The following is a 20,320-nucleotide window of genomic DNA, read 5'->3' on the forward strand; positions in this document are numbered from 1 at the left end:
GTGGCTGGTTTGTTAAAAAAATGTAATCTCATTGATTCTGTTATGCAGGAACAGCGGGCCCTTCTAAAACAAAACTTAGCTGTATTAACTCTCCCTGACGGGGGCCCTACCATAACCACTGCCAACGCTGCTTTGAGCGAAAAGTATTGCTCAACATCAGGCACAAGGGTGCTAGATGGGACACCATGTGTAAGGCCAGTAGGGGCAAACCCACCTGATATGACCCCACCAAAAATGGATCCACATAGAGTGGGGATAGAAAGAGGAATACAGGGTTTATACAGTGTACAACTAAGTTACACCTCCCACCCCAAGCTGCCCCATTTGTAGCAGTGTTGGTGGGGGTTCCGTCCTTGCAAACCAACACGAGAGAGAGACCAAGTGATTTGTTGGAAAGAACTAGAAATTGGTGCCAACAATATTGCAGTGGGGAGGAGGACATTGCTTCTGTCATAATTACAGCAAGAAGAGTGGGCTGGGTTGGTCCAAGGGAGAAAACGACAAAGGGAGATTGTGTAGTGATTAATTTTAAAACTTGCTCTGTAGCTGATCGGCTCTTCTGGGATGGGTCTGATTTATTACATCCGGGTATCCGTCCTCTCCCCCTTGGATACTTTTATCCACCTTCTCATCATAGACCCAGAAGGCCTCAACCAACCTTGCCCCGACCAGAGAGAGGGTCAAAAACATCAAACACACAAACCTCACTGAATATCCATCACGACCCAAGTGAAAGAACACTATCGAAGGAATGCACCTCCAGTATGGAGACATCTAACCCCTTGGGTTGTACCTTGACTAATCGTTTTGCTCCACTATCGAATCTCTCAGAAATCGATTGACTGGATAAATCAGGCACACTGCTGACCACCTGGACCTACTCCATTGTGGTCGCTCCCCTATGCTCCCAGCCACGATCTCCTGGCTGATTGCTGCACTCCTCCTGCTCCGCTTGCTGCCTCTGGCGACTGCCTGCCCCAGCTGCTGCTCCTAACACCCTCTGCCTACCTGGGTGATCGCGCTCCGACGCAGCCTGCACTCCTTGAGCGCCTCGAGGAAACATAGCGCCTGGTATCGTTTTCACTATCGTCTTCATAACGCAAGGCATCTCCTTGCATATCGCGCTGCTTAAAAGTGTTTTATTTGTTTTAATTACTGTAGACGCTGTGATTGCTATCCCTTGTTTCCGCCCGTCCATTTTGGCTTTGGTCACTCGTGTCTCCTCCCCGCTCCCCGCCTCCCAGCAGCCCCTCCCACCCACAAGCATAGCAGCCCGACCCTGCCCACACCCCTCTGTGACCACCTGGACCTACTCCATTGTGGTCGCTCCCCTATGCTCCCAGCCACGATCTCCTGGCTGATTGCTGCACTCCTCCTGCTCCGCTTGCTGCCTCTGGCGACTGCCTGCCCCAGCTGCTGCTCCCAACACCCTCTGCCTACCTGGGTGATCGCGCTCCGACGCAGCCTGCACTCCTTGAGCGCCTCGAGGAAACATAGCGCCTGGTATCGTTTTCACTATCGTCTTCATAACGCAAGGCATCTCCTTGCATATCGCGCTGCTTAAAAGTGTTTTATTTGTTTTAATTACTGTAGACGCTGTGATTGCTATCCCTTGTTTCCGCCCGTCCATTTTGGCTTTGGTCACTCGTGTCTCCTCCCCGCTCCCCGCCTCCCAGCAGCCCCTCCCACGCTCCGCCCCCTCCACTATCCTTCAAATGCCAAATGTCCCCACGCGCAGCGTCCATGCGCTACGGCCTCGCCGAAGGTGCGCCAAAGGTAAGCCCGTCTACGCCCGTCCGCGCCTGGACCGCGCCCAGCGCCAGTCCCCCTGCCCCTCGCGCTGCCCAGCCCCCCCGCGTTACCTACGATGCCGCCACCCTACTAGCCCTTAACCCCGGTCGCGCCCCCAACTGTGTCCAAGCCGCTCCTGGACGCACCCATGGACCGTTCTCCTGCTTCTCCTGCAAATTTAGCGGCTCCGACAACTTCTCCGCTACGACCACAACACAGATTCCCGACCCCAACCACCTAGAATGCATCCTTCTCAACACCCGCTCGGTCCACAGGCACGCCATTGACCTTTGGAACCTACTAGACACCATCTCTCCTGACGTCGCCTTCCTAACGGAAACATGGATGAACGCTTCCTCCGCCCCTGACATCGCCATCGCTATCCCTGATGACTATAAGATCACACGCAAGGACCGCACCGACCATACAGGAGGTGGAATCGCTATCGTCCATAAGAAATCAATCCGCATCTCAACCAGCTCTGACGCCAACCTCGCTAACTCCGAACACCTTCACTTCCAGATCCACATCGACCCCAAGACCACACTCAGAGGCACCCTCCTCTACAGACCACCAGGACCCCGCGCAAAATTCAGTGAAGACATCACGGACTTCATCACCCCACACGCGCTCCCCTCCAAAGACTACATCCTTCTGGGAGACCTCAACTTCCACCTTGAAAAGATCAACGACCGCAACACCACCACCCTCTTGGACAACCTCGCCAACCTCGGACTTAAACAACTGGTCACTTCCCCCACCCACATCGCAGGTCACACTCTCGACCCCATCTTCACCTCCAGCAACCATGTCTCCTTCAGCCACACTACGGATCTCCTCTGGACTGACCACAGCTGCGTTCACTTCACCTACAACAAGCCAAAACCCATCATCCACCTCCAACCAACTCTACAAAGAAACTGGAACAAAATCACCACGGAGCAGATCTCCACATCGCTCGTTCAAACCTCCCCAGCCCTCTCTTCTAACGCCAACGAAGCCGCCTCCAACCTCACCCTTTGGTTATCCAACACCGCCGACACCTTAGCACCACTGAAAAAACGTCAACACAAACTTGGCATCAAGAAGGCCTCATGGTTCAACGATGAACTCAAGAAGTCCAAGAAACTGTGCCGCTCCCTTGAAAAGGCCTGGAAAAAAGACCCATCCACCAGCAACAAGGACGCCTTCAAAAGCGCCATCCGTACTCACCACCAACTGATCCGAAAAGCCAAGAAAACAGCATTCAAGGATCGACTTGACAACAACGCCCACAACAGCAAGGAACTTTTCAACATCGTCAAGGAATTTTCCAACCCCTCGGCCAACTCCAACGACATCACCCCCTCTCAAACCCTCTGCGATTCCCTAGCCTCTTTTTTCCACAACAAGATTGCTGACATCCACAACAGCTTTGACAACCAACCCGGAAGCCAACCCACCCTACCATCAGCTGACCATCTTCCCCCCGTTAACACCCTTAACGCCTGGAACCCAATCTCCACTGAGGACACCATCCGCCTAATGAATTCCATCCACTCTGGATCCCCCACAGACCCATGCCCTCACCACATCTTCAACAAAGCAGTCTCCGTCATAGCCCCGCACCTCCGAGACGTCATAAACTGCTCCCTCAACTCCGCTACCTTCCCAGAAGACTGGAAACACGCTGAACTCACCGCCCTTCTGAAAAAACCAACAGCAGACCCCACCGAACTCAAAAACTACCGCCCCATCTCGCTTCTTCCATTCCCGGCCAAAGTCATCGAGAAAGCTGTCAACAACCAGCTCGCCGCCTTCCTCGAAGCCAACAAATCACTCGACCCCTCACAATCTGGCTTCCGAGCCAAACACAGCACTGAGACCGCCCTCATCGCAGCAACAGACGAAATTCGAACTCTACTGGACAATGGAGACACAGTCGCCCTCATCCTCCTCGACCTCTCTGCAGCCTTCGACACAGTCTGCCACAGCACCCTTTTACAACGCCTCAGAAACATCGGAATCCAAGGAAAGGCACTGGAATGGATCACCTCGTTCCTCACCGGAAGAACCCAGAGAGTCCGCCTCCCACCATTCAAATCCGAGGCCTCTGAAATCATCTGCGGCGTACCACAAGGATCCTCACTCAGTCCCACCCTCTTCAACGTATACATGAGCCCCCTCGCGGCCATCGCCCGCCAACACAACCTCAACATCATCTCTTACGCGGATGACACTCAACTGATCCTATCTCTCACCAGGGACCCCAGCACCGCCAAAACTAACCTACACGAAGGAATGAAAGAAGTCGCCGAATGGATGAAACAAAGCCGTCTGAAACTGAACTCAGACAAAACAGAAGTCCTCATCTTAGGTAAATCCCCCTCTGCATGGGACGACTCCTGGTGGCCGGAAGCCCTCGGAAATGCACCCATCCCGACAGACCACGCACGGAACCTTGGCGTCATCCTGGATTCTTCACTCTCAATGAACAGACAAGTCAGCGCCGTATCCTCTTCCTGCTTTAACATTCTTCGCATGCTCAGAAAAACATTTCGCTGGATCCCCTCCGAAACAAGGAAAACAGTCACCCACGCTCTAGTCACGAGCCGACTGGACTACGGAAACACCCTCTACGCAGGTACCACCGCTAAACTCCAGAAGAAACTACAACGAATCCAAAACGCCTCAGCGAGGCTCATATTAGACATCCCACGCAACGAACACATCTCTGGTCACCTTAAAGACCTCCACTGGCTACCCGTCAATAAGAGGATTACTTTCCGACTGCTTACCCACGCACACAAATCACTATACGACATCGGACCAGATTGCCTCAACTCTCGACTGTCCTTCTACACCCCCTCCCGCCAACTTCGCTCTTCCAGCCAAGCCTTCGCCACTGTACCTCGCATCAACAAGACCACCATGGGAGGCAGATCCTTCTCATACCTGGCTGCCAAAACATGGAACTCACTCCCCGCTTACCTTCGCCTCACCCAGAATCACCTAGCGTTCAGTAAGCAGCTTAAAACGTGGATATTTGACAAATAATCCTCCTCCCCTTCCTAAGCGCCTTGAAACCCTCTGGGTATGTAGTGCGCTATATAAATCTTATGACTTGACTTGACTTGACTGAGCCGGTAACACTTCATCCCACATGCAAGATGTTAAGTTGGAACATTGCTGGCCTAAAGGCCAAAATGGGAGATCAGATATGGAGGGAATATATTTCAGGTTTCGACATCATATCCCTACAAGAAACTTGGGATCCTGATAATTCTTTCTCAATGGACGGTTTCTGCCATTTTTTCGTTCCTGCCAGGAAAGGCAATGCAGGTAGAGCCAAGGGTGGACTATTGTTATTTTTCTCATTGGACCTTAAAGGCTCTTTTAAACAGCTCGATACAGGTAGCCAGAACTCTCTAGCAGTAGAACTCGCTGTGTCCGACGCACTCAAGTTGTTATTTATAAACTTTTATAATACTGCTGAAACTGAAAATAATTTTGATTTGTTAGATCAATTTATTAATAGTTATAGTAGGAAGTCAAATTCTTTTGAGATACTGTTTATGGGGGACCTAAATATCCACCCCTGTATGAACCAGTGTGGGAGTGAGGATTATGAGGGCCCTCAGTTTTCTGCATTATCCCACTTTGAACACACTAAAGAGGGGGAAAATCTGGAATTTTTCCTAGCTAACTGGAACCTTTACGAATCAAGTTGCGGGCTGGGAGAAATTAGGAACCCCACTTTTAAGGGGAAGGACAGGGGTACAACTATTGATTATGCTTTTGTTACATCTTATTTGTTACGTTTTGTTTTACATTATAATGTGGAGGTCTCAACCTTTAGCGACCACAATCCTGTGCTATTGGAGCTGGCAACGGGAGAATCCCTGTCATTTAGGGACTCACAATCTAGAGTCCAAAATGATATTGCCCTTAAAGATCAGGGGAGAAGATTAAAATGGACGAAAGTGGTACCTGATACCTTTATAGCGGACCTGTTGGATGCAACCAGGGCAGAGATAACAATATGTTTAAATAATGAGGCAAATGGTAGTGATATTGTTAATGCCTATAATGTTATCTGCTTGCATGTAAAAGACAATCTAACTGCCAAGGGGAAATTAAAAACTGGGCCAGGTGAGAGGTGGTTCGATAAAAAATGTTCAGATGCCCATGCTGCTCTACTTATTTATTTATTTATTTATTTATTTTTAATATTTATAAAGCGCTGCATATACCCATGGGCGTCTTGGCGCTGAAAAACCATTATTAAGTAAGGAAATGTGGGGGGGTGAACCAGTTAATTAAAACAGATGTGAGGGAGGAAAAAAATTATTGAGTGAACAGCCAAGTTTTCAAAAGTTTATGGAACTGGAGGAGTGTGGCACTTTGTCTGATGTTAAGAGGCAGGGTGTTCCAAAGTCTGGGGGCCGCCACCAAAAAGCGTCGGTCACCCCAGGTGACTGTTTTGTTGCGGGGGACGACCAGTTGGCTGAGAGTAGCTGATCGTAGAGCTCTGGTGGGTTTGTAATGTTGTAATTGATCTTGTAGAAAATGTGGTCCTTGATTATTGACTGATTTAAATACAATACAGAGGGATTTGAAGTGAATTCTTTTTTGTACAGTGAGCCAGTGAAGATCTTTTATGTAATTGGAGATGGATTCAAACTTTGTTTTGCCAGAGAGAAGGCGAGCTGCCGCATTTTGTATTGTTTGGAGTTTTGCAATTACTCTAATTTGAGCATTAAGGAATAGCCCATTGCAATAGTCCAAGGATGAGAGGACAAGGGCAGAAATCAGTGTCTTGATGGCAGAGTTAGGGAGAAAAGGGCGTATTTTCCGGATCATTTTTAATTTCAGATGTGCCGTCGATACTGTTTTGTTGGCGTGGTTCATGAAGTTTAGACCATCATCAAAGATGACACCGAGGTTCCTAACCTTCGAGGTGGGAGTGGGAGGAGTACCGAAGGTCTCTGGCCACCAACTGGTAGGCCAGGCTGGTAGGAGTGGTCCAAAGATAAGTACCTCGGTTTTTTCCGAGTTTAGCTTTAGGCAGTTGGTAGCCATCCATTCTCCTATATCTAGGAGCCCTTTCTTAAATTTTTCAGCTACTTGCTCTCCATCCCCTTTGATCGCCAACACTAGTTGGGTGTCGTCGGCGTAAGAGGTTAGGCTCATCCCATGTGCTTTGATGGTCTTAGCAAGGTCCGACACATAAATGTTAAAAAGTGTCGGACTCAGGGATGAGCTTTGAGGAACTCCGCAAGGAGCAGAGAGTTGGGCTGATTGAAAGGGTCCCAGAATGACAGCCTGCGTTCTTTTGGCTAGGAAGGACGCAATTAGGTCTTTGGCAATGTGGCAGATGCCAAATCCCTGGACACGGTCGACCAAGGTGTTGTGGTCGACCGTGTCGAAAGCCGCCGATAAATCTAGCAGAACCAGTATGGCCGTGCCACCCTGGTCCCCGATTGCCCTGATATCATCGGCGGCTTTAATCAGGGCTGTCTCTGTCCCGTGATGTTTCCTGAACCCAAACTGCGTGTTGTCGAGGAGCTGATGTTTTTCGATAAACTCGGATATCTGGGTGTTCTTAAAGCACTTAAAGCTATTCCTAGGGATAAGAGTTTAGTAACCAAATGTAGACTGGCATATAAGTTGGCGATGAATGATAGAAAGCGGGAATTAAGGGATGAAGCATGGCACAAATTGTTGACACCCGATGTTCTGAGAGACAGTAGTAAATTTTGGGCTACAGTCAACCAACCTCTCTTTGCAAATTCAGATAATGTTTCCATGGACTGTAACATCACAGATGAGGCCTGGATTGCACATTTTGAGGAGATTTATAGCCTGCCCCTCAACTGTCAAAATATTGAGGCCCAATTCCCTGAAAACACCTTTTCACCGTTGACTTTTGAAACCGTTGAGGTTGCGAAAGCCATCGAGGAAATGTCCAAAAACAAGGCGCCTGGACCGGACGGGGTCCCAGCCGATTTATTCAAAGCTGCCTCTAGCCTGTAGTCTAAAATTTTAGTAAACCTTTTTAATTCTATTAGTAAAGATAGTATCCCACAATCATGGCTAACGTCAACTATCATCCTGGTCTATAAAAAAGGATCTAGGCAGGACCCCTCCTGCTATAGACCAATTTCTTTGATAGATTCTTCTGTAAAGGTCCTGGGAAGGGTGGTCCTGCATAGATTAAGTGATTGGCTGATGGAGAAAGGGGTCCTTTCTAATATGCAATATGGTTTTAGGTCAAATAGAGGAACCATCGACCAATGTTTAAACTTGCATTTATTGATCAGCAAGTATACTGTGGCTAAGGAGGGCAACTTATATATGGGGTTCATGGACCTATCCTCAGCATTCGACCTAGGTAATAGGTCGAAGCTTTGGATGGGTCTCCTTGAGCTAGGTCTGGACCCTCCCCTAGAGTACTTCATGGCGAACCTCCATACAAACCTATCTGCAAAAGTAAGAGTGAGTATGGATGGGCGATGTACTAGGCCATTCAGATCTGAAAGAGGGGTAAGACAGGGGTGCATCTTGGCGCCTCTGTTGTTTACACTTTACATCAATGTCCTGGAGGCTGAGCTGGGGGGGGGGGTCTCTCAGGATATTCTGCGTATAGGGGAGCAGGTAATACCTGTTCTCCTATACGCGGATGATGCCGTACTTATGGCCCGCACTGGGGTGAGTCTCCAAAAACTGCTGAACGCCTTTGGCACCTTTATGAGTAACCTTGATCTTAAGGGTAATGCCAAAAAATCACAGGTTCTAATAGCAGGGAAGGGGAGAAATAAGGGGAAACTAAAATCTTTTTACTGTAATAACGAAGTGGTATGTAGGGTCCCTTCCTTTCCCTACTTGGGGGTATTGTTCGATGAAAAGGGTACCTGGGGTCCACAAAACACAAGTCGTAGTGTGGTTTTTAGTAGAAGTGTTTCGGGCCATATGAGTTTTGCCAAAAAACTGGGAGGTAGACCGGTTGAAGCCATCATTAAGGTCTATAAAGCAAAATGCTTGGCAGTGGCCTCCTACGGATGCCAAATATGGGGTTATACCACACCCAAAAAAATCCAAGTGGTAGAAAATAAATTTCTGAGGGGGCTCCTTTCAGTTCCACAGTCTACTCCCACTTTTACAACACATACTGAAGTGGGGATCGGATATATTTCAGACCATATCCAAATGGCACCCCTTCTGTATTGGCAAAAAATCTGGCTTAATAAAGAAATTACTCTAAACCACTCCCTTATCAAAGACTGTTTGCACTTAGAGCGGGCTGATAAAATTGTATGGCTGAATTATATCAAAAACGGTCTGCAAAAAATAGGACGCTCAGCCATGTTTTATTCTCCCGAATTAATAACTAAAAAAGATATTCTTCCAACAAAGAAGGCCCTAAGGAACCTTTTTTCATTCGATCGGGAGGAGACGGAGCTAAGAAAACCCCTTGTAAGACTAAACTATGGGCTGGTTAGTTGCCCAGGACCGGAACCATATTTAATAGTGGTGAATAATCGACACCACAGATTTCTCCTGACAAGATTCCGCCTAAACCTGATCCATTACTCCTTAGGAGCTTTCCGTACCTGGTGCGCACCTGACAAGGCGGATCCCTGCTCTTGTGATTGCTTTTCATTACAAGATACACTCCATTTTGTTATGTTTTGCACTCATTATGATTCAGGTAGACGGAAATATTTGTTACCACTCCTGAAGAAGGCGGGCTTTATTCAGGTGAGGCCCGCTCTAATATACCTAATGCAATTGGGTAACCCTTATACTATGTTCTGTGTGGCTAGTTTTCTGACGGCAGCCATTCGCATAAGGAAAAATACCACCAGTCTACCGCAGATCCAAAGTTGTTTTGAGTAAAGTTTCTCTTGAGTAAACATGTATCCTACTTGTGCAGTAAGGCTGTAGTATTAATAGTTTTTAAAAGGTATACATTTTAAAAAATTTTAATGTCGGAAATTTATTTTTTTAAATATGTATTGTACTTTTAATAATAAAGGAAAAAATGTATTGTATTGTACCTCGTTAATTAGATTGAAACTTTTTTGTATAATTGTACCATGTCTTTTATGATATTAATTTTATCGAATAAAGAATTTTTTGACTGACTGGCCTCAGGGTGACAGTGATATCGCAATATGTTGGCGGAGTGAGGAGGCGTACCAGCTTATCAAGTGTCCCACTGTGCCATTACGTGTAGATATTGCAACAGGTGATGTGTGGGAGGTTCTGTTGCTAAATTGCCCTACCTAGCTGAAAGCGAGGCTATGAGTGGACTCTGAACTGTTATCCCAAAAGTCTAGTTACCTAGTGGCGGTTTCCAGCCTGTCGGTGTCGGACCCTCATGTTTCGGAGGAGTAGGGATTCTGGTTGGCGGGATCAGTCTCTCCACAAACTTGTACTCTTCGGTTGACTCGACAATGCCGGGATACTCAGGAGGTACATTTTCAGCTTGGCCAACAGAGTGTCTCTGCAAAGGTAAAAATAATTACTGAGAAATGTGGAGGACCACAAAAATATCCGAATTGCAGTTTAGTGGTGAAACACAATAAACACATTGAAATATCCAAATTTTCAAAACTCAAGTACAGGTCGTGGGATTTGGCTGTGATGCACATCTCTCCAATGGACAACGTACGTGCAACTCCACAAATACAGCCAATGCCTGGGAAAAATCCATTGTGTCTTTTACTATCCCAGCCTTATCCTGTCCTGCTTATAATGTCCAGTAAGCAAGGGTAAAATAGCTTGGTCAGTATTCAGTTTAGATTCGCTCAGTATTTGAGAAACTGCTAAGCATCACTTACAAGAAACAAATACATTTATTATTATCTACAACAAACAGAGATGGCAGCGAGTTTCTCCTGCATGAGATAATTTAAATATCTCATGTTAGAGAGGTTTCCCAGTGTTTAGACTTAAACATTTTCATTACTAACATATATGGTCTTTATGCATCATTGGGGCATCCATTTTGTTTAGGTCCTTGTGGCATTGGGGACTAACAGACAATATTGTGAGTTCCACTCAGATAATTAAGAATGCTGTGGCAGCATGAAGACCAAAAGTGTACGTTTGGTGAGCTTTATTTTCTGCCTCTTGAGTTAATGAGAGAACATCTTACAGTCTCTGAAAATAAAAGTGTATACAGATAACAACATTTCAACTTGTCTTACGTAATACAAAGCTCAAAAGCAACATTTATATGCATTTGTATTACCTGCTAATAATGTTACTTCTAGTCATAAAACAAGTTTTAATGTGATGTTTATGTTCAAAGTCTGACTGACCACTATTCCACTGGGAGAAGCTTAATGTGACTATGCTTCTATGGCAAAGAATACATACAATTGAATCAATCCAAACAGATTTTAATTAATGTAAAAATACCGAAAGAACAACATAAAAAGGTGCTCTAAAAAAATGGCGCACTGAAAATATGTGACAATGGTGCAAAAAGTGTGGGGTGTTTCTTAAGAAGAAGAACATTCCAAATGCATTGACAATGTAGTGCAATTATTCAATCCAAAAAGACTCCTGATTCAAGTACAATCTATTGACAGCGCAAGGAATTAATAGTCAACAAGCTCACTAGGCAATGTTTTGACCCATCCATCAGTTCATACACTGGATTTCATCAGGACAAAAGGCAGGGGGGGACCCTAACAACAGAACATAATAAACAAACTAAGTTAAAATCCCTTAACTAAGTCTTACAATAGAGGACGTCAGACGGTAAAGTATATAGTTTTGAAGAAATCTGTAAATACAAATATCAATACACATTTGTGCTTAGAAAAATGGTCCAACAGCAAACTAGTATGCTATGGTTCACAAGCGAATGGTGACCTGAGTGAGAGTGTGCTAGAACGTACTCGGTAAAAGAACATATAGGTGAGTAAGTATCACAACCGACTGTCTAAGAGGGGTCACTTACAAAGCCTGTGGTGTAGTGCACTAGGAAGTAATATAGCCAGCTGGACCAGAATTGTATGCTACACAACTGACCAACCAGTGGCACCAAAATTTAAAAATTTAAAACAGAGCTAATGGGAGTATTACCATCAATGTGTCTGTGTGGTATCGCGGTCATGCTACGGCTGGAGTGATTGGTGGGGGAACAGCCATAAATAAAATAATAATATTCGATTGTGAGGTGAGGATTTATCAAGGAATAAAAGTCTATTTGCCCCCCAAAGTGGTGGAGAGAAGTAATCAGAGCTACAAAATCGATACTGAATTTAGCTGCATTAGAAACCGGAGGCAGAAAAACTTACAAGCAATGCAGGACTAGTAAATGTTCAGATAACTAAATTCTAAAACGGTCTAAAGGGCAAAGAGAAAACAAGCAGTGGTAAAGCTAATTGGTCTTTTTTTTTTAAATATATTTTTATTGCAGATTCATAAACAAACAATGATTCATGTCGACCTTCCCGTCTCTGACCATCGTAAGTCCCCGATCAGCAGTGAACCTGTACACAGCCATTCAGCCCACATCCAAAACCCATCTCATAGAGGCAACTGGTCAGCAACACAATTTGGCATCTGCTTTTCTATAACTCCCAACCCCCCCCCCAAATACAAACCGCCGAATGCAGTGTTCCTCGTTTAGCGCATGATCTCAATACAAACGCGACTCAACCACACTCAGTCATCCTTGGTAGCGCCCCTCATCGAGATCTCCTGACCTGTTACAGTTAATCAATCAAATCACTTTATTGGAAATCTGTGCCATGGGAGTTCCTCACACTCGCCCATATCGGAGTTTTTAGCCTCGCTTCAATCTCTCCTCTAACTGTATCGGACCCCCTCTAACTCTCCCCTAATCCCTCCCCCCTCAACTGCTGCTGCTGTGGGCCATATCCATATACTCAGTCAAATCTGTCGCGACCTGAGGGAGCCATACTTGCATGTCTCCACGTCCCATGGAACCTCCTATACTGACCATCCCCTAGTTTTCATCTTCAATTAAATATTCCTTTAAAGCTTGCACTATTGCCTCCCAGGCCCTCGCCATTTCTAAACCCTTCACGTTTGCTGTTTGTGGGGCTTGTCGAAGCCTAACCACACTTTCACTCCGTGCCCATTTCTGCAATTCATTCGACCATCGCCTAGTGGACGGGCCCTCTTTCGATTTCCAATGCCAAGTGATCTCTCTCTGGGCCAAAATAAGTCCCAAGTCAATGGATTTACTTGTGATTTTCGTCTTGGCCGTGTGAGGGAACCAGAGCAATAGACATGTCGCACTCCACCTGTCGATCAGTGACTGCGTTAAGGAGCTCCCCCACCTCTGACCAATACGTCCCCAGTTTCGGGCAATCCCATAGTAAGTGGTCCAACTCCACCTCAGGTGTCAAGCATCTGGGGCATGCTGCGTCCTGCACCCGGAAATACCTCCGGATCTTCCCCGGGGTCAAGTAAGCCCTATGTATTACAAAGAAATGCACTTGCTGAAATCGGGCATTTCTGCACCCCTTCCATATTCTCTTCAATATGTGGCCCCAAGTCGCGTCCGGTATGGGTTTTCCTATACTTTCCTCCCATTTTTGCTTCAAGGCTGTGAGCGGCCCCAGCCCCTCGTGCAGCATTCTAGAGTGAAGGCAGGTAACCGCCTTAATTGTACCCGCAGCCATTACTGTAAAGCTAATTGGTCTTGGCACTCTGAGAGCTATAGGCACTACCAATGTTAATGCGTTTGTGTATGGCGCTATAAATAGGGTTAGCCACAAAATTTCGACACAGTTAAGTCACAGCAGTCTCATGGGGCACACTTTCTTTCTGTTTCACATCAATTCTGGGTAGTAATTAGATCCAGAGTCAATAATGCACGTGCATTGCACTGAATTGTGTTTTATGTTTTTTAGGTTTGACACAACTGAGTTTATGCATTTTTGAACACGCACAAGATAGTGCAGGTTTTACTAAACTGCTCCAGAGTTTGTTAATAACCACTATAGAGCTGTCGACAAATAGTAGGATATGAAGCGTATTTAAGTACTAAATTAACCGTGTTCAATTTTGCAGTTTATTTTATATATTCACATTTTAAGACATAACTAGATTAGAGGGGTACAGTACAGACATGAAGTGCTGAGGTGAAAATCCGTCATTGGAAAATTATAGGATGCCATAGTGAACTACTCAACATATAGAACTGTTATGACAAAAGAGAGAAATGCGGTTATGAAAAGAATAATGAACTATTGAGAGGAAAATAAAACGACATTGAAAATATAGCAGCAAAACACTCCAGGTAGAAAAGTTTGAAGACAATGTAAACTTGGCCCTGGAAACTGCTCTCCGTAGCTCTGTGGCCATTTACTGGCTTCAGAATACCAACACATAAATAGCGGTTGAAGTGCATCACAAAAAGGAAAGGAACTGTGATGGTCCATGCAATGGGGGCGGGGTCATTGAGTGTGGGAGGGGAGTTAAAGGTGTGGCTAAAAAAACTAAATATTCTGTACTTTTTGGGGGGTGTTTCCACACTGTAGACTACTTTTTCATGGCTGAATAACGTACAATTAACAAAGTCAAAAATGGTCCCCACGGGCCCGGTAAGTAAACTGGAACCTGAATGCCAATATACGTTTGCCACACTTTCTGTATGGTCTCCATCATGAGTCAAGTTTTAGCAAAAAGCGTGTGCCCTGAGGGGTACCACCTCAGGACACACACACATTTGGCTAAAAGGTTTACTCATTTAAAAGTCACTAATGCAAAACACGTGTCGGCTGTCTTACAATGTACAGAATGAAGGCAAAGTTGGATCATTGAACTTTCACCATTAGCAGATCTTCAAAAGACGTTTTAGCGCTCTGGGTGTACTTATAAGGAATGGGGAGAGATGAGGGAGGAGCTGCTATTTTACCAGGAATACACATTTCATCCAAGCCGGGCCTCTGCCTGATATTTTGAAGTGATTATGTAAAGTAGGACACTTTAATAATTAGTAAGAAGAGCTTTAATGGAAGAAAGGCACAGGAGCAAGGTAGGACGCAGCCTACACAGGACTTAGGTTCCAGCAACTGCCTACTGGCTACTGCTTAGAACACCAGGCTACAAAGAATGCAACACATAAGAAAACATTCCAAAACAAGAAGGAATGCACTTAAAGCAACATGACACATCTTCCCCTGTAATAAAACAAAACAAAACAAAAATAAAAACAAAATGAATCAGCATACAAAATCGTTTAACCATTTAGGTTTAACAGGAATACGTTTCTTGAGATTACCAGACTCAGAACAAACAATGGCAGCATCACAAACAGGATCATGTAAAGCCTCACCACCAGAAACAACAGATCCAAAAGAAGCATCTCTTGATTGCTGAACAACCGCAGAAGGTTGAACAACTTCAGGTTGAACAACTTCAAGACCACCACTACTCAAATCTGCACGTTCTGAAACAATAATGCCACCATGATCCTCCTTATGAGCAGAAGGAAACCCTCCAATTACAGAGGAACTTGAAGGAGAAGACTCACTAGAGTCATTTCTAACTTCATTTTTACCTCTGTAAACAGCTATTCTACGGAGGTTCCAGACCTTACCATCACTCAACAGTACTGCATTGCGTAAAACTTTTTTAACTAACAAAGGTTTTGAAAATTGTGATTCCCCTTTTTTCACTTTCCATGGAATTTTGACTTTAACCCACATTCCAACCTTGACATCAATGAGGTTACCACCAAACTTTTTGTCAAAATTACACTTGTAATGCAAATGTTTCTCCAAAATATTATCTTTCACATCACTCATATTAATGTCAACGCAAGACTGTTTATGTAACCAGTCAGGATTACATTTAGTTCTTGCAACACGACCTCTCATTACCTCAAAAGGAGTCATCTGTAAAGCATCATGAGTATTAGTTCTGTATGACCAAACTGCTTTCAACACATGTGCTTCCCAATCCTCACCTTGAACACCAGCAATTTGGATAGCATTTTTGAGAACCTTATTAAATCTTTCACAGAGGCCATTACCACTAGGGTTGTATAGAGATGTAGTTCTATGAACTATCCCAGTCCTTTCAAAATAAGATTTAGCCAAATTGGACAAAAATTGAACACCATTATCGCTCAAAATTTGAACAGGAAGACCTTCCTCTACAAAAACTCTGTCCAAAAATTCTAAAACCTTAACTGAATCAACTTTACTCACAACAGTGATGCAAGGCCACCTAGAAAAGACATCAATTGCAGATATAATATATCTCTGCGAATTACCAATAGGTCCCATAATATCAATGGCTACAGTATGCCATGGACCATCAGGAATGATAGGCTCACACATGTTAGGTCTTAAAGTATTGAGCACTTTGTCAGAGTTAGCACAAATACAACAATCACGAACAATCCTTTCAGCAGCTAAATCAGCACCTGGCCACCAGTACCATTTTTTTACATTCTGCTTGGTCTTAACAATGCCGCAATGATCCTTATGACATAATTCAATGATAGAATCCCTCAAAGAGCTAGGAGGAACTGCTCTCTCCCCTCTAAAAATTGTTCCATCTATAACAGTTAACTCATTTCTCACTTCCCAAAACATTTTTAAATCAGCTGACAGGCTATTTTTACTAGGCCAACCTTGACAAATATGAGAAATGACAGAAATTAAAACATTCTCCTTTAGATATTCTTCAGCCCATTTGTCCTTGTTAATACTAAAAGAAAGTTCATCATGAACTAAAGCTACCTGTAGTGAATCCCATTCACTGATATCACACTCTTGAAGATCAGAAGGCATGCGAGATAAAAAATCCGCAAGAACATTACTCTTGCCAGGCATGTACTCAATTTTAATTAAAAAATCCTGAAGACGCATAGACATTCTAGCGATTCTGGCAGTGGCATTGTAAAGCCCATCTGTTGAAAGGAGCTTGGTCAAGGGTTTGTGATCAGATCTTACAATACATTCCTTCCCCCAAATAAAACTGCGGAAATGCTCTAACACCCAAACTACAGCTAATGTCTCTCTCTCAATCACAGAAAATTTACTCTCAGGAATAGATAAGGCCCTAGAGGCAAACGCCACAATGCATTCCTTTCCATCCAAATTAAACTGTGAAAGTACACCTCCCAATCCCTTGTTGCTTGCATCCACAGTGACTACGGATTGCAAATCAGGATCAAAAGGACATAAAACAGGAGCTTTAACAATATCTTTTTTGATACTGTTGAATTCATCTTCACAGATTGCAGACCAAGTGAATTTAACATTACTCTTAAGAAGTTGCCTAATGTTGAAAACTTTAGAAGAAAACCCTTTTATAAATTTAGAATAGAACTCCACCATTCCAAGAAATGAACGAACCTCATCCTTGGAACTAGGAGATGGAGCTTCATTTATGGCATCGACTAGTTTTGGTTTAGTGGAGACACCATCAGGACACAACACATGGCCCAAATAAGTGACAGACTCAACACCAAACTTGCATTTTGAGAACTCTATTGTCAAACCCTTCTCCTCAAGAATAGTTAAAACCTCCTCCAAAACAGTGTTGTGCTCCGTTATGTCTTTACCAAAAATAAGAATGTCATCCTGAAAAAATCTTACATTTTTTAGCTTTCCAAATAGTTGGTGCATGACTCGTTGAAATATAGCCGCGGCTGAAGCCAAACCAAAAGGCATCCTTTTAAATTGATAACACCCCATAGGTGTAATAAAAGCAGTAATTTGCTTACTATCTTCGTTCAACAAAATCTGGTGGTAAGCAGATGATAAGTCTACAGTTGAAAATATTGTGGCTCCTTTAACGGAAAACAACATCTCAGAGATCTTAGGTAAAGGGAATTTATCCACCACAATATTTTGATTAACATGGCGAAGGTCAATACATAAACGTATTTTGCCATTGGCACGTCTTGCCACGACAATAGGCGAAATCCACTCAGAGGATTCAATTGGTTCAATTATGTCTGCCTTTACAAGTTTATCCAACTCTTTTTCAACCTCTTCACGAATCAAAATGGGTATGTTTCTGGCTTTAAATGTTTTAGGATTGGCATCATTCTTTAATATAATGCGATGAGAGAAATCTTTAAAAGTGCCAATCCTCCCACTAAAGACACTTGGAAATTTGATTAACATGTGATTTCCAATTTCTACACCTTCATTAACCATGAGAACAGGGTCAGGGCTATTTGGGTCTAGCAAGATGTTTAAATTCCCTTGATCATGCCAACCAAGAACAGAAGGTCCACGTTTGGAAACATACAATTTGCCTAACGACTCTCTCCCCTTGAATCTAAATTTCAAGGGTCTAAACCCAACTATGCCAATCTTTTCTCCAGAAAACCCTTCAGGAGAAATGTCGGGTTGATAAAGAGTGTTCCCTAAATATCGTACAAAATCAGTGTCCCAAACCTTTTGATTCACAATAGTATATGGAGATCCAGAATCAGCATAAATATTAATTGGAACTCCACCTATCAACATGTTACATATAGGTTTTTTCCTAATATTCTTATTATAGGAATCATTTATGTTGAAAATATAAACTTTCTCTAAAGATTTAGATTCACACTTTTCCTCCATAGAGCAATGCATAATTTTTTTAACAATACACTCTTCATCATCTGAAGGTGAGTCATAAACAACTTTAACTTTTTTGTTTTGCGCTCTGTTGCAGGCCCTAGCATAATGTCCTATTAAGCCACAGTTGGAACATTTTTCTTTCAAAGCAGGACAAGAAATATTGTTGGCTAAATGTGTTTCACTTCCACAACGAAAACATCTAAGTTGTACATTCTTTTTTCCTTCATGAGGTTTACTTTTTACAAAAGGTTTCTGTTTATAATTAGTTTTGTTTTGAACCTTAGAAACAGTTTGCTCAACTGCATTTTTATCTATAAGAGTTTTATCAGCAATTGCTTTTTCATCAAGTTTAATAGCTCTTGCACTTCTACCAGATAACTCTGCCTTCCTGACGATTGCTAGAACATCTTTTAGATCCGAATCACCATTGATCCACAACCTGTCTTGAATTGCAGGATCAATGGCATGCATGACAACTTGATCCCTAATAAACTGTTCAACAAGGTGATCAAATTTACAATCTTCAGCAAGTTTTTTAAGCTCTGAAACATAAACATCTATAGTTTCACCTACAAGTTGTTTCCTTCTAAAAAACTTGTATCTGGTGATGCCTATGCAAACCTTTGGTTTAAAATGATTATCAAAATCGTTTAAGATGTCAGTAAAAACATTAGAATCACCATCGCCAACACTTTTTTGGCTACTGCTTAGAACACCAGGCTACAAAGAATGCAACACATAAGAAAACATTCCAAAACAAGAAGGAATGCACTTAAAGCAACATGACAGATTATTTTCACACAATGCCAGATGTTAGCAAACTTCATAAAGAAAATGGGGGCATAATCCTTTTAAAAACAGATATTGAAGGATACATGTCCCCTTCTGCACTCAAGTCTCCTCCAACTCTATAATCATTTGCCCAATTTGCCTGAAAAGCAGAGGCCTTCTGAAAAGGCTCTTAAGTGGCGATCTCCAGCTGCCCCCTGCAGGGGGGCCGGCATGAACACCCGTAAAAAGACCAGCGCGATCTCACTGTTTACAAATTGTAAATTACAGCTTTATCTACCTACTGCGATGCATGTAATGCTTAGAAACTCCCTTGATTTGTAACGCACCACCATGTTAGGGAAAGATTGAATGCTTTAGCTTAGATCTAGAGAGGAATGTGGCTCCTTACAAAACTGAAAATTAACACACATGTAAGGGGATGCGGTCAGATATAGTCTTAATTAACCAGGCAAACAGCATTTCGCCTGCACTTATTGTTTGGTTTCGTTTGTTATAGTATTGACCTAAAGAGCTTTCCGATTGGTCTGATTGCATATAGCGCTTATTACCCTTGGTGACCCACTGAACTGCTCTCATTTTTAGGTCTCGCCTGTCGATGCGCATGCGCATCGAGCAAGGCGAGAGTATTGGCACTTATCCACTCTTTATCCACACTGCAAGGAATCGTGGCGATTCCTTGCAGTGCACGAGAAATTTAAGCTCAATGCGCATGCGCATTGAGCTTAAATGCGCGTGCACATGCCCCCAGCCGCCTGCCTTGCCTACTCTCTCTCACACCCTCCCCCAGCTCCGTGTAGTATATGCATTCCCTCGTGCTGTGCTCAGCACGAGAGATTGCCTTCTGTTGATGTGTTCTGGCCCTCCGTTCGGTTCTAGCGCTCTGGGCAACGATAGTCAGTTGCCCGGAGTCCTGGAGTCGAGCGGCGGCCTTTCTCCTGTGGGTGTTGTTACTACTGAAATTAAAGAAGCCTTCAACCTGCACCCTTGCCTTTAAAGAGCACTTATTTCATTTGGCGACAAGAGCTGGTCCCGAACCTGCGAAACACCCACCAGGAAGAACTCGGCCTACTCCTCCTATGTCCGTCCTCCTGCTCCTACAAGGACCCATCTACGCATTACGGACACCATTTTCATCGACATCATGTCTACCTGGTGAGCTCATCCGTAATCTG

The 20,320-nt window shown here is 44.0% G+C and overlaps 1 protein-coding gene across 1 annotated transcript in view; it reads right to left on the reverse strand.

Annotated features, from left to right (window-relative positions):
• MRPL49 (mitochondrial ribosomal protein L49) overlaps positions 1-20,320 on the reverse strand; it is a 73,830-nt gene that overhangs the window by 18,069 nt on the left and 35,441 nt on the right. Inside the window, exon 2 of the mRNA XM_086938502.1 lies at positions 10,117-10,279. Within this exon, the coding sequence (XP_086794628.1) occupies positions 10,117-10,279 (163 nt within the window). The remainder of the gene's footprint in view (positions 1-10,116; positions 10,280-20,320) is intronic.

Source organism: Lissotriton vulgaris, chromosome 9, assembly GCF_964263255.1.
Source record: "Lissotriton vulgaris chromosome 9, aLisVul1.2, whole genome shotgun sequence".
Classification (NCBI taxonomy): Eukaryota; Metazoa; Chordata; class Amphibia; order Caudata; family Salamandridae; genus Lissotriton; species Lissotriton vulgaris.